Below are 15,917 nucleotides of genomic sequence, written 5' to 3'. Positions count from 1 at the left end.
TGGATATTTGATTATTCTAGCACTATATATTTTTTTCACAAAGACTACTATCTACTACCTGCTGAGTGTTAAGCTGTACTCCTTAAAATTTACTTTGTGTTTCAAACATACAATAACCCTTTTACGCACCCCTTCTTTTAGGAAACTGGGAACACTGAACTCCAGGGAAGTGGGGGTGGGGACCAACTGTAGGAATTTGTGTGATTTTCTATGCCTATTTTCTATCAGTTGACATATGCCCAATATGTCACCTCATCAGAAGCAAGTTCAACTGACAATCTCCCATTTTCTGGGTCAAAAATTTTATTAAGAGCTTTGCTAAGCACTTAACTTTGAGGGTATAATGATAAAATCAAGCCATAAGCATTTAGAAAGTCAACAAATCCATGATGGACCAAAGAGTACAGAAGCTTCCTACCCATAGGCTCAGATGATGCACATATATCACAAACACAGGATGAAAATCCCCACATTTCTTGTGTCTGAAATCAGTGTGCAGAAAACTTAATTTTATATTCCCTAAGGAATGTTTAACTGCATTGGTCAATGTTTGTGAGGCTGCGGGAACACTTCTCTCCTACTTCTGCTGGTCCCCTACTTGTCAGAGAATCATCTCTAACATAACTCACCCTCCATCTATCTAGGCTGCCACCCTTCTCTTTGGGAGGTGGAGTAACTTAACTTGATTGAGGGGTTCAGAACACGCATAGGGATGAAAACTATAGTTTATTGGGGCTCTTAAACTCCAAAGGTCCAGACAAAATAGAATGCTAAAGATTGGTTTAATAAATGTTTTAGTATTTAGTTATAAGACATGTCTTCTCCAAGTCCACAAAGCATATTGTTTCTACATAATAACTTCCTATGAAAAGAATCAGGCAGCTCAAAATGGCCACTGAATTTGGATATTTAGAACTAGGACTAGCAACTTGTTGTTAAAGAGTGGTTTTATTCTATTTTGAAGCAGAATTTATATTAAAAGACCTGTTGAGGTTTATTTTAGGTCTATGAATTTATTGATAAATAGAAGTGTTTTTCAGCAAATGAACAACACCGAAAATAAACAAGCTTAAACTCTTATGATACAATATCTTTATGCCTCCTGAATGTGCTTTTTCCTTGTTGATATCAAAACCAAATGATGAGTTCTTTGGTTCTTTGCACTGAAACCAAGTATTAGTTCTCATGATTCGGGTAATATTCCTTGTCTTAATGTCATATTCAAATTGCTTTGATCCACGGCTGAAATAGAAGAATCCTAGAGACAGAGAATCAGGATTAGTTATCTTTCATAACTATATAATACTTCCATACTTTTAAATTTCATAAACATGGAAAAAAATAACATTATGGAGTGCAAAGAAATTTGTGGAATCACATACATACATTTTAGTTTTCTACTGTCATGTGGGAAATCCTATTATTTTTATTTCCCTAAGGAGGAAGCCAATGTTATAAAGGGTGAGTTTCAAGGGATTTTTACCTTTCTAGCCAGACTGTGGTCTATGCCAGAGGTTTTCAAACTAGGCTTCAACAGTGTCTCAGTGAGGGGGAGGAGAAGGCCCCTGTGCATATGGCCCTGGTCTCTTAGAGCTGTTCTACTTTGATCTGTTTTAGGTTTTGAGGTTCTGTGTTAGATTTCATTGTAATAATAGATCATGTCACTCAAAGATGTTTCTAGATTACCCCACGGTCTAGGTCATTGTCTTTGATGATATAGTTGCTGGACTGTATTCATTACATTGCCTGAGGTTCTTTTAAAACTACAGATTCTTAGGTATCACTCACAATTCTGCCTCAAACGCTTTGTTTCACACACAAACCCCAAGCTATGTACATTAAGCTACATACATTAAAGTTTGAGAATCATCGTTTTGTTCATGTGCTTAGTTACTCTGCACACTTTAGGGGGTGTCTTTACTTATCAATGATGAGTAAAATGGATTTGGTACTTTTTACATAGATTTGAGATAGTATAACAGGGAGTATAATTCAGGATTTATGGATTCAGTTTGTGATAATGCTTGTGGGGTTAATGTTTATTATTGTATATACTTAAGAGTAGCAAAATTGCATTAAAATAAAAGCATTTAAGTTTTTGTGCTGTCTTTTTTCACAGTCAACACAGTCTCTCAAGTATCCCAATAAGTGAGGCATCCATGCTTACCTTTGTACTGGAAAGCAGCATCAACACGGATACTGATTCCAGGAAAGTGTTTTACCACTCTCTGCGGGAACCCTTTGTCCATGGTTTGGGTTATTTCATCAAATCTGCGTACAAGGATATGAAAGGATACCAGCGGATCTTTGGTTTGGGGAGCTTAATTTGCCTACTGCGCAACTTAGAGTCAAGCAGGGATGTCGGGAATACATAGGCTTAGTAGAGGAAAACTAAATGGATCAATAATAAAAATACAGTAAAGATTATGTTTGATTGAATCATTTATAGAATCTTCCAAACAAGAAATGATCAGGGAAAAAGACCACAACATATGTTAGATTGATGCTATTCAGAGAAATCGGTACATCATATTGAAGGCTGAGCTTGGAGCTTTCAAAATTTTTCACTAGATATGTTTGTGTCATTGGAAATTTGGTTGGAATCACCAACTTTTTATTTTATCTTATCTTTATTTTTTAAGTTGAAGGAAAGTCATTAGACTCATTGAGATCTCTTTTGGCTTGATAAATGTCATCCACTGCCTTCATTATTCACTTAAGAAGACTATGGGTGGGGTGTGGCGACTCATGCCTGTAATCCCAGCACTTTGAGAGGCTGAGGTGGGTGGATCGCTTGAGCCCAGGAGTTCAAGACCAGACTGAGAATCATGGTGAAACCCCATCTCTACAAAAAGTACAAAAATTAGCCAGGCGTGGTGGCACATGCCTGTAGTACCAGTTACTTGGGGGGTGCTGAGACAGGAGGATCGCTTGAAAGCAGGAGGTCGAGGCTGCAGTGAGCAGAGATTGCAGCACTATACTCTAGCCTGGGAGACAGAGCAAGACTCCATCTCAAAAAAAAATAAAAAATAAAAAATATTACGGATTAATTTTAATTTTGTCTGTGTCAAAGTGATGCTATTGTGAATATTTTTCTCCATAATAAAACAAAGGGTGAGTCGTCTGTAAACTTACCTCCAGCACCAAATGCCCACAAAGAAGTAGGTTTTTCTTGTGGTCTTATCACAGACGGCTGCATCTATTTTCTTCACACGTCCTGGAAAACCTAATGTATGGATGGATTTGGGATAATCTGGCAAGACAGCATATCCTCTGATCATCCAGAAGTTTTCATCTAGGAAGAGGGGAGTGATTATTTATTTTCTAGAGGGAGAAATAGGTATCTTAAGAAATTTAAAAATAATTAGATACCTAGTTCCTTTTAGCTTCAGTGCTTGGAGATTTAATAATCTTATGTCCACATTCATTCTTACCACTTTCTTTAGCTGCTCATATTATTTATATTACACAAATAATATATACCTATAAAAGTCAATAGTGTGCGTACCTTTGTCAATTGGTTTCATTGTATTGATTGCTTTTAACTGGCTAACTCAATCAAGTAAGCAATGCATATATGTATTTAAACATCACATTGTACCCTATAAATATGTACAATTATTATGTGTCAATTCAAATTTTTAAAATGAAGTATGTTTGGACATGTTCTCCTAAGTTTCAGCCCCCAAGTGCTCTCAAAGGCTGGTAATCTGATAACATATAAAAAGTGGGGTTGCTAGATTAAACAGAAAATGTCAGTTAAATTTGATTTCAAGTAAACAATGGCTAACTTCTGGTATAAATAAATACAAAATATTTTAAGGGATATATATATATAATATATATATATATATATATACCAAAAAATTATTTGTTGTTTATCTGAAATTTATAGTGTCCTATATTTTTATTTGTCAAATCTGGCGACCTTAGTAAAAAGTGAACATTAAAGAGAGATTAATTACCTTTATTTGGCAGAAAAAGAGACTTTTTTAGTTTTTATCACACAGGTTTATTTTAGTCCCTGTGCAACTAGGATTGTGTTTATCTTCACAGCCACAGAGAATCCTGGTTATTTATATTCTTTACAACAGGAACCTAAGATGAGAGCAAAAGCCCTGCGCATTGGCTCATGCATGAAGATTTTATTTCTTACACCAAAATACCCACTGGTTAGTTCAGGCAGCCAGAGGGAGAAGAGGAATCAGGATGGGCAAGGTTACCTTTAAAAACCAGAATCTTATCTCTGGGGTTCTCATATGCAGCTTGCAGATCAGCTGGCAGAGATGGCCAGAATGAAGCAATTAATTCAAACTCAACATCCGTGATATCATAATAGATCCTCCATAAGTGCCTGTGTTAAACAAAAAACACTTTACACATACAGCCTATTTCCATGTCAATGAAAATTTTGTAATCTTAGGCTTGCCTTTTAGCTAATTGGTTGGTATCTTCCTCAAATAATTGAGATAATTAGCATAATTTTCCCCAGCAAATTTAGGTGGTTGTGAGTTCAGTTCAGTTTGGGACTTCCAAGTTCAGGACATGCCTTTGTGCCCACTCTCTTGGATCCGTAGAGTGGCAAACTCTTCATGGAAATCTTATTCTGAGTTCTGAGTGCGCAATGGTTTTGTTTTTGCCAAAGCAGCAACACCCAACATTCTAAGCCAACACCAAGCATTCCTAAGAGGAACTTTTTGAAGCAGATGCTTGCTGTAATAAAGAAATGTAATCACTGACATGCGAAAATACTTCCTCAGAATTTCCCTTCTGGCTGCAAAATTCCGAGTCTATCAATGAGACGTGAAAAGTCCTTATATTTTATTTCCCTCCACATACAGGCCACTCCTCTCTGACATTCATGATGGGTAGCTCTTGGCCTCTGCTGGTCAGAGAATGGTGGTGATAACATGTGATTGTAACGTGATACATTCATGGGTGAAAGGAGTCCAATTTCAAATATTCTTTCCTTTTGCCCCTATATCTTTGTCAATGGTGTATGTCTTGATATTTTGCTATAAAAATATGGTCATGGTCTACATAAGTGAGAGAAGGGATTTCCCACTACAGCTAACACTTTATTGATGCAACTTTAAGAAACGTTCAGTGAGGTGCTGACCCATGTTTAACAACTGGCTCTCCAGGTGGGAAGAAGACATGACTTTAATCATTTGCTGATTTTCAGAAGTAAATACTCCAACCATGGCAAATTTCAAGCTGCCTATGTGATGTGAACTGGCTTGCAAAATTCCTGAAAATTTAACAATAGGCTCCTGTAATGGAGTGCAAGTTGGCTTCAGTAGGCCACTGGGATTGGTGGACTCTTCTGGCCAAAAAGTCACTGAAAGTAGACTCTATTTCCCCTTCTTATGCAATGGCAATTTTTACAATTCCTTAAAGACATTTAAAAATTTGTCAAACAACTACAAGACACACACATATGGTAAAGCATTCAAACAGTATGGGCAGTTATAAAATGAAGATAAAAGGCAACATTTTCACTAGCCCCATGACTACCTCTTTATCCTCAAATCCCTTGAAAAGAAAAATCTTCATAGGAAGTTGAGGTGTTTAGGGAAATGAGTTTACCTGCCTTTAAAGAACATTACTTCTCTGCGGAAAGTGGTGATAGCGTCAAAAGTCAAGTCAGGGTCACAGGCATGGGGTATAGTGGGTTCCTTTGGCTTAGCAGGTACCTTAGGCAGACCTCCTTTGATGAGAAAAAAAAATACCACAATGAATTAAGAGGGCATGAAGAAAGATGCCTACACAAGGGTCTTACCTAAGAGTAAGGATATTTGCTTCATGATATTTCAAGAAGTGATTTTCTCAACTTCCTTTCTGAAAAGCTTCCTATTTAGTTCACATATATTGAGATTTATAATTTTGCTCACCATAGATGGACTGGATTCCATTGATATCATCCTGAGAAAGTGGGTATTTTCTGGGATCCAGGGAGACATAATTTGGGAACATCAAGGCTGTTTGATCATTGGAGTGAGAGAGCCCCAGTGCATGACCAAATTCATGAGCAGCCACAAGAAACAAGTTGAATCCTTGATAATAACAGGGAAAACACGAGCACATGACTTAATCAAAAAGAGAACGGCTGCATCTGAGATTAGAAAGTAACTAAGGGGAATGAAATAAAGGCTTGCTATACAGCAGATAATTCTCATATGTACCACCATTTATCTGGGAGGTATTTCAATACCAATAAAGTCATGTGTTGCTTAATGATATGGATATGTTCTGAGAAATGCATCACTGAGCAAACATTATAGGGTGCACTTACACAAACCTAGATGGCACAGCTCACTACACACAGGGTTACATGGTATAGCCTCTTGCTCCCAGGCTACAAACCTGTATTGCACATTACTGTACTGAATATTATAGGCAATTATAGCACAATGGTAAGCAATTATTTAGCACAATGGTAAGCATTTGTGTATCTAAACATAGCTGAACATGGAGAAGGTAAAGTAAAAATATGGTATAAAAGATAAAAAATAGTACAGCTATGTAGGACACTTACCATGAATGGAGCTTGCAGGACTGGAAGTTGCTCTGGGTGAGTCAGTGAGTGAGTGGTGAGTGAATGTGAAGGCCTAGGACTTACAGCACGTTATGTAGACTGTATAAACACTGGACACTTAAGCTACACCAAATTAAAAATTTTTTTTTCTTCAATAATAAATTAACCTTTGCTTACTGTGACTTTTTTACTTTATACATTTTTTTTTTTTTTTGAGGCAGTGTCTTGCTCTGTTGCCCAGGCTGGAGTGGTGTAATCACAGCTCACTGCAGCTTCAAACTCCTAGGCTTGGGCAATCCTCCTCCCTCAGCCTCCTCAGCAGCTGGGACTACAGGTGCATGCCACCATGTCCAGCTAATTTTCTTATTTATTTTTGCAGAGATGGGGGTCTCACTATGTTGCCCAGGCTGATCTTGAACTCCTGGGCTAAAGCAATCCTCCAGCTTGGTCTTGCAAAGTGCTGGGATTACAGGTGTGAGCCACCACGCCTGGCCTAAACTTCTAAATTTTTAAAATTTTGGACTTTTTTGTGACTTAGCTTAAAACACAAATTTGTTGTACAGCTGTACAAAAATATTTCCTTCCTTTGATCGGGGTCATCCGTATTACTGTCTTCCACCTCCACATCTTGTCCCACTGGAAAGTCTTCGGGGGCAATAACATGCATGGAGCTGTCATCTCCTATGATAACAATGCCTTCTTCTGGAATCCCTCCTGAAGGGCCTGCCTGAGGCTGTTTTACAGTTACCTTTTCTTTCTTTCTTTCTCTTTCTTTCTTTCTTTCTTTCTTTCTTTCTTTCTTTCTTTTTTTTGTACAAGTAGGAGTACATTCTAAAATAACCATAAGAGGTATAGTACATTAAACACATAAAACAGTAACATGATTGTTTATTATCAAGTATTATGTACTTCACACAATTGTATGTGCTGAACTTTTATATGATTGGCAGCATGGTAGGTTTGTTTATATCAACATCACCACAAACATGTGAGTAACATGTTGTGCTATGACATCACTAGGTGATATGAAATTTTCAGCTCCATCATAATCGAATGGGACCACTGTCATTTACATTTTCATAGTTGACTGAAATATGATTAAATGGCACATGACTTTAATTGGTACTAGTCACATCATGGAAAAATGTAGCCTAGGGTAAGAAAATGGCTTGAAACTGGTGTCTCAGAAACGGACAATATTAAAAAAAAAAAAGAAGCCACCAGTTTGGGGTTGTTGCTAGGCTACAGTATATGTCATCATGTTACTCCTACTTCTATTCTTCAGAGGTTCTGTATTGCTATAGGATAAAGTCCAAACACCTTCACATGACCTTCCATGGTCTAGTCCCTGCCTGTTTTCAGTCTTATATTTTATTTTCATATTCTGCAAGCTAACTATATTAAATCGCTGGCATTTTTCATCTGTGTCAGGTTCTTTCTAATCTCTATGTCTTCATACCTTCATCTCTTTGCTAATAATATATCTCTTCCACTTTCTCTTGGCTTAACTACCCTATTTATTCCCCAGGACTCCCCACTAAAGTCATTTCATTCATGTAACTTCCCTTATCCCTCCAGCTCTTATCCAGGTTGAGTTAAATGCATGGCTCCGGCTTCCACAGATTCAGCCCTTGATTCTGTCATAGCTGGTAAGGACTGCATTGTTTATTTCTGTCACCCTGAGTACAGGAACCATGTCTTAATTATCTTTTATTCCTAGTGATTGTGACTGCTTAATAATGATTAGTAGATGTCCAAGTGTTGTCTGAATGAAAAAATGGTTAGATGTGTTTCCTAAACATGACCATAGTGCCCTTTCCAGAAGTCTTACCAGGCATGTTAGAATTGCCTTTGTCTGCCTCTCCCACTAGTCTGCAAGGCTCTAAGTATAGAAGACCACCCCCTTGGGCCTGGCATGGTGGTTCACTCCTATAATCCCAGCACTTTGGAAGGCCAAGGTGGGTGGATATCTTGAGCTCAGGAGTTCAAGAGCAGCCTGGGCAACATGGAGAAACCCCGTCTCTACTAAAGAAAAAAAAAATTAGCCGGACGAGGTGGCCTGTGCCTGTGGTCCCAGCTATTTGGGAGGCTGAGGCAGGAGAATTGCTTGAGTCCGAGAGGCATAGGTTGCAGTGAGCCGAGATCGTGCCACTGCACTCCAGCCTGGGTGACAGAGCGAGACTCAGTCTCAAAATAAAAATAAAAATAAAAAAAGGTCATCCCTGGATTTGCAACTAAGTGTATGGAGCCTAAGGGAAGCCTCACCTTCCCAGATGGAAGCTTGCCTAGTGATGTTTGCACCAAGCAAACATAAAAGGGCAAAGAATTATGTCATGGTCTTTGACACTTTTCTGCTCTTGCCTTTGTTGCTGCCCCTTGCCTGGCTGGCTATATCACTGTGTGTGCTTTTGGACAAAGAACTGGAAAAATGACCATTGGGAAAAATAATTCAAACTCAGGTTTTCTAAATAAAGTCTGGACCTTCATTCTGGCTTTCAAGACCCTCTGCAGTCTGAATCCTATTCGCCATTTTAGCCTTGTCTTCTACAATTCTATTCCTTATGTTGGATTGAGCTATTCTGTTCAGAACGCTCCTATTCAATTCACCCTCTTTACCCTACTTTGTCTTCTTAGTTCCTGCTGAGCCTCCAGTTCTCAAGTTTGACATAGCATCCTCTGCTCACCTGTGGGTCTGGGTTGGACTTTCTTCTGTGTGGACCTATTACATTGCCATAGTTTCCTTTATCTCAGTTCTGATCCTACTGATTTTAGTTGCCGTTTAATTGTCTGTGTGTTCCTTAGACTGTAAACCCTTGGAGGGCAGCTTCTGTGTCTTATATACAAGGGTATATTTCATGTCTATGACAGAGCCTGAGTCATAGTGGATGTTCAATAAATGATCGTTGAATGACTTTATTTACCAATGATTTGTAGAGTATTTCTCATGTGCCAACACTGTTATCGGCCATATGACACTGTAGGTAAAAGACGACAAAAGTTTCTGTCTCATGGAGATGTGACTAAATAGATAAATTTGTGCATTATACATTCATAGCTTTGTAAATATTTTTTCTTATGTCTAGAATGTAATTCCACCCTAGTTATCATTATCATCATCAATACTAATAATTGTCAACAGAATCTTTGATGTCAAGCACTTTCTGAGTGTTCACTATGGACAACTGCTCTGAAAGGGGTTTTCACCTTTATTAAACTAGTTAGGATAAGGGCAATTTATTTCACCCTCCTAAAAGAAGAGCATTATTATTATTTTACAGGCAAAGAAATAGAGAGTAAGAAAATTACTTGACTTGCCCCGGGTCCCTCAGCTGGTAAATGGGAAGCCCTGAAAAGAACCAGTGTCTGCCAAGCTACAAACCATTGCTTTTTCTCCTTCCCAACACCGCATCTGTAGCAGTCTGTAAGGCCTGTTCAGTTGTTTGGTGCACACGTGTGTGCCACACACACACTCACAATAGGCTTGGCACTGGCTTTGCTTTGAGAGACGCTCAGGAAAATCTCTGTATGTGCTTAAAGTCCTCTGACATCCCCATGCGATGACCTCTTCTTCCCCGAGGAAGCAACCTGATAGCGTCATTGGCAGATGACGTGTCTGTTGCTCTTAAGCAAGTTACACCAAGACTTTTGCCACCCTTCCATTAAAACAGAGCCTCCACATTGCAATGAAAGAGGTGATCATATAGGTTATTGCTGAACTGCCTATTTTAAAAAAATTGCAATTTTGTTGAAGATTACATTTGCTTGATATTTTATGTTTCCATTGGAGAACAGGAAGATATTTTCCCCTTTAATGTCAGTGAACTAAGAGTTATACAATTGGATCACAGAGGGCCCACAATTTCTACTCTGAGGGAATGTAATAAAGTGGTCAGAAGACAATCCTTTTTGGAACTGCTGCCTGGTTGCCCACCCAGAACTTGGTTGTGGACTGTACTTATCTCTTGCCTTGCTCAAGAGAGCCTTACCGATGTGGAACCCAGATACATTGGACTTAAAAAAAAATAATTTACCCCACACATCCCCCTTGGCAGAGGGCTTAAAGCAGTATGGGTAAGAGTAACTGCTACTTAGCATTGGATTTAAGAGACAAAAGGATGGTGAAATCTTTGATCTTTGCCTCTAGATATGAAAGTAAAGCCTGGCTGAGCAAGGGGAGTCATCCTGATTTTGGCAAGTGCTAGGATATTTCCTATAACTGTTTGATGAAACATATCCGCAGTGTCTTCAGACTAGTAACAAAGAAATATTGAAACATGTCTCAGCAGAAGATACACAACAGACATGGTTCATTCCTTTCCTCTCTTGCTTGGATGACAATGTTGTCTTACCTCCTTCCATTTCTTGTCTGCTTGTGATGCTAAGTCATGTGGCAATGGCAGCAGCCAATCCCAGATTTTGCATGCTGCTGCCTGAACCTCGGCCAGTACTGACTTTCGCCCTTTTCACTGGCACTTGGAAGAACAGTTGCATCACCTGTTCTGACTGAGCAGTGAGTGGCCATGGACCATTTTGTGTGACAGACTTTCAGTTTCACAGAAAGTGCAAAGCTGACCTAGACCGATTATCTGGAGATACATGGTCAGGAATGATCTGTATCCTTGTATACTATGCATCAGGACCACTACAACCTGTGCTTTCCTGTGACTCTGGAAGCTAGACACCAGACCCATGGTGACTACTGCCAATGACAGAACAAAAAAATGGGTGACCCAAAAATCTACCGAGCTTGCTCTTTTGTTTGAGGCCTACACTGCTACCTGTTAATATAGTATAGTTTGATATTTTTGTCAGAACAGTAGTCAAACACCTTGAATGCCAGGTAGGCCCATTGAGAAAAATCAAATAAACTTACTTGGTTTGAAGAAATAAGTCAAATATAAGGATTAAGGTTTGATTCCTTTGCAGCTGGGCAAGAGTTAGAAGAGGAAGTTCATGCTTTGAAATAGAGCCTTTATGGGCTATGAATCCATACACTGTCCTTTAATTGCTAACTCAAAATTACCACCTCCCTAGAGTCTTCTTTCAATCCTCAAGCAACAGATGACTTCTACCACTGGTACAACACAAAACATCTTCTGCCTTATATGGCAGGTATGTGGGCTGGCCTTGTGTACCACACAGGATCATGAACCTCTGAAGGCTTACACTTTTCTAGTACAACTTTGGGGTCCATAGGACACCTTGTATAGTTCCGGGCACAAAGTGGCCTGTCAGACATTATGGGTGTATGAATTAATGAATAAATAATGAAGATTGCTCTGATCATAATAGAATTAGCAACTTTATGAGGGTGTATTGAACACTTCCATCAATGTCATCTTGGAATATGGAAAACTGTGGGGACATTGGGAACTTTAGAGTTAAAAAGCAGCTAGTTACAAAGCTATTCTTTTCAGGGATTCTTTAGAATAATAAAATTTTGTTCATAAAGAAAATTAGACTCACCTGCTCCATCCTTGGTCCAGTTTTCATCCTCATCAAAATGAGTGTCACCACCCAGACCCGGACCAGGAGGAAAGGCATGGCCAAGCACTCCCAAGGGACCATCAAAATAGCGAGGACACCGACCATGGACTGAGATACAATTTATGCCAGGAAAAAAGATCAGCTTCCTCAAATCTCCTGAGATAAAAAGAGCTTTGCTCTCTGTTGAAAACCTTACCTCGAGTCCTAAAGGCAATCATGATGTCTGCAATCCCCTTTGAAATCTTGGTGAATTTTAGTGGAGTAACTTTGCTCCACACTTCTAAACCTTCTTGGATAGCCTCGTCCACAGCAGCTCGTGCCATATCCGGAGTATAGTTTATTATTCTTAAAAATTAACAAAAATATGTGAATTTCTGGCTTATTCATGCATTAATATACACACATAACTACAAAAAACATTTCTAGCTTATCAATAATGTGCTGCAGTAACTTTGGTGTGCAATTATCTTACGGTTGCATTAGCACTTTATTTAAATGAAATACTCTTACACATACTATACAATTAAATTCCTTTATCTTCCCTATGAATCAGTAGTATTATAACACTTCAACAAAGGAGGCTCAAAGAGGTTAAATGACTTCCCTAAGATCACATCCCAAGACAGCATTAATCTCATGTACGTGTTGGCTTATATATGAAAGTATTATAAAGACATTCTTAGAAAGAACTAAGAATCATTTTTTTGAATGGCTTGTGGAAATCAGTCTTGTGTATGTATCATATATTAAGAACTTTTTTTTTTTTTTGAGACAGCGTCTCGCTCTGTCCCCCAGGCTGAAGTGTAGTGGCGTGACCTCGGCTCATTGCAACCTCTGCCTCCCAAGTTCAAGTGATTCTCATGCCTGAGCCTCCTGAGTAGCTGGGATTACAGGCGCATGCCACAAGGCCCAGCTAATTTTTGTGTTTTCTAGTAGAAATGGGGTTTTGCCACGTTTGCCAGGCTGGTCTCAAACTCCTGACCTCAGGTGATCCGTCTGCCTCAGCCTCCCAAAGTGCTGGGATTACAGGCATGAGCCACCGCACCCAGTCCATATATTAAGAATCTTCCATGAGAACCACAAGAATTGCTCAGTAAAAGATTTTTCTCTTGTTTATGTTCCCTATCTTGCTAAACCCATTTTTATCTCAAGTCCTAGCACTCAGTAAGATGAAAGAAGAACTATTAGAAAGGCTCTAGAGTGATGGTCAAGGTGCCTGCCTCTGTCTCAGATCAAGGGCATACCCATCCTCTTCTTGCCAGTGAGTCAACCTGCCCCCTTTTCCTTGAGATGTCTGAAGGAAACACCTTACTTTGCTCTGAGGGGCTCATCTGAGATTTGGCAACTCTCTCTCTCACACACACACGTCTCTGACATAAACTGGTTGTGTTCCAGGGTCTCCCCATTTTCTCTGGAGCACCCTTCATTCACGCTGTTAAGTATCTGCAGTCAGATGACAGTATTTGTTCGGAGCTTATATGATGGTGGGAGAGGCTAGAGATGAGAGCATGTCTGCTAGAGCCAGTAAGAGCTGTGTAACCTCAGCCATGGTAAATAAACTTTTGTTTCAGTTGCTCTGTATTTAAGGTGGCGGTAGCAGCAGAGCCTACAGCACAGGTTTGTTGGGAAGATACGGTAAATGGAGCCTATGATGTGCTGTGCACACAGGAAGTGCTCAGTCAAATGAATAAATATTCTGTTCCTTAGAAATTATCTTTATATTCCTTTGGATTAGGCGGAAATAAGCTGGCAGAAGCATTACCTGTAGGTGAGGTTGTATTTTCTCCACCCAGGGAGGGTGTAGCCATACTGGCCCACATCAGGCACCCCACACCTGGGTGTCTTCATGATCTCAAGGGTGTTTGAGTCCAGTTTTCCAGTCACTGTCAATCCAAAAAATGCTTGCATTTCCCGAATTTTGTCATCTATGAGAGTCTTATTCTTGCTTTGAACAAGATGATTCCCTTCTATTTCAAGAGAGTAGAACTGGTTGAGATATGCCTGACCAAAAAGATAAGAAAAAAAAAAAGAGGCACAGAGTACAGGAGAGCAAATCTCCATCTCAGGATAAAGCAAAATTGCCTAAAATTCCTTTTGGCAATAGGAAGGGGAAAACAAAAGAAGTAATGAGAGAAAGTGAGGAGTGAAGGAGGAAAGAAGAAAGAAAGGACACAAAGAGGAAAATAACGAGCCACGCTGCTCTTTCAATTTCCAAGACATGGTTGACTTATGAGTGACCAGAATTAGCCAAAGCACACAGCTCATAAACCTCCACAGAAGAGAATGAAGTTTCGTCTATCTGTTGAATGATGACCTATCTTAACATATTTTTGCTGTTATTTTCATTTTGGTGTTTCTTTGAAACAAATTCTAGGAGAAATCAGTGATTATCCATTTTGCACATGTATTTGATTTAACCAAAAATAAAAAGTTAACTGAACTGATTTTTAGAGGGAATCTGTAAAGCAATGTATTATTTTTTTCATACATATAGGGATTAGGGCTCCAAATTGTAGATTGGGTCCTCCTGGTTGTCTTGAAATGCTTTTATGGTGATCTGCATGCCTTGCAGGGCTCTCTCCTTTCTCCTCTCACTAAACATCCCTTTATTTGTGACTATTGCTAAAAGTTATAGCAGATCCTTTCCCCCTTCCTGTCCCAGCCCTCCTCCCCAACACAATTTTTTGATATCCTCAGAGCTAGACAAATGAAAAGCAGCTCCTTCTCACAAAAAAGTTCAAGACTCTTTTGCAGGAATGTGTTTTCTTTTCAGGTCCCAAGAGAATCAATAAAATAAGCTTTTTATCAATAGTCATCGATATCATTTATTAAGACAGTACCTGAGCCAGTTGCACGTTTTCTTCATTTTCCATCATCCGGACTGAGGAAAATGCAGAAGAAAATGTTATAAAGAACAAAAATAGAAGCAGAAGGCGCTTCATTCCTCTCTTCAGCTGAAGGCGGTTCTGTTAGCACAGAATTTAGAAAATAATAGTGAGACGTGGCATGAATTGGCTTGTATCATCATTTAATTAATAACAGAAAAGGACACTTGACGTAAAGTGTGTCATGATTTGCTTTTTTTTTTTTTTTTTGACTGAGCTGATTTTGTAATCTCGGTCTGCAATTGTTTAGTAAACACAGTTAGTGCTTATTACGGAATTGAATATACTGGGAAGTGAGCCTCCAAGTTATTTTTTTCCTTGCAAAGTTTTCTTTTGAAGGCAATCTCAAAATATCTTGGGAGGATGTTATCATAAAAAGAGAAATGAATCAGGAGTCAGATTACCCTTATTAATTAAGATTAACTCCAAATGTTTATTTAATTCCTACTGCTTGCCTGCCCCTGTGAATGCAATCTTGTTGGAAAATTCAGACACATACAGAAATTAATGTAGGACAAAAAGGAGGCAAGTGGGCAAATACACAGTGCAGATTGTAAAGACTAAGAAGGGCCAAAGGCAGATCACTGCTTACGAGTGTGGCATTGAGGTTTTATGCAGGTTAAATACAGCCTGCACTGGGGCTTGCACTAGGGCTTGCTCTGGGTTTTGGAGAATGGGTAGAATTTGGATTTACAGAGGAAGGAAGAACGAGTATGAGTGCAAAGAGGCCATGCGAAGGAGGTAACACAGCAGAAATGAGCTGTAGGAAATCTGGCCGGACTGGAACAAAATATATATGTAGACAGCTATGGAAGATGGGATGGAGGGTCTCATGGACAAGACAGCTGACTGGGAAGATGAACAGTCATAGAGGTCATGGATGATGAAGGCCAAAATTAACATCAGAAGTGAAAGTATAGTTAGTGAGAGCCTTTTGGATTAATTTCAATATATTCTTCTTTACTTGGGCTACTTTTAGATGAAGGAACACTCTTAGTTATAGCAAT

The 15,917-nt window shown here is 39.1% G+C and overlaps 1 protein-coding gene across 1 annotated transcript; it reads right to left on the bottom strand.

The window, feature by feature from the left end:
• Positions 1–931: 931 nt before the first annotated feature.
• MMP27 (matrix metallopeptidase 27) lies at positions 932–14,979 on the bottom strand. The gene is made up of 10 exons (XM_003253052.2): positions 14,866–14,979; positions 13,788–14,026; positions 12,222–12,370; positions 12,005–12,133; positions 5,895–6,056; positions 5,590–5,710; positions 4,224–4,354; positions 3,136–3,295; positions 2,168–2,271; positions 932–1,258 (listed from the first exon to the last, which is right to left on the bottom strand). The coding sequence occupies exons 1-10, from the start codon at positions 14,965–14,967 to the stop codon at positions 1,014–1,016; spliced, it is 1,542 nt and encodes a 513-aa protein (XP_003253100.2). The 5' UTR covers positions 14,968–14,979; the 3' UTR covers positions 932–1,013.
• Between the last annotated feature and the right edge of the window lie 938 nt (positions 14,980–15,917).

This window comes from Nomascus leucogenys, chromosome 15 (genome assembly GCF_006542625.1).
Source record: "Nomascus leucogenys isolate Asia chromosome 15, Asia_NLE_v1, whole genome shotgun sequence".
Lineage (NCBI taxonomy): Eukaryota > Metazoa > Chordata > Mammalia > Primates > Hylobatidae > Nomascus > Nomascus leucogenys.
This window is presented reverse-complemented; position numbering and strand designations above follow the sequence as displayed.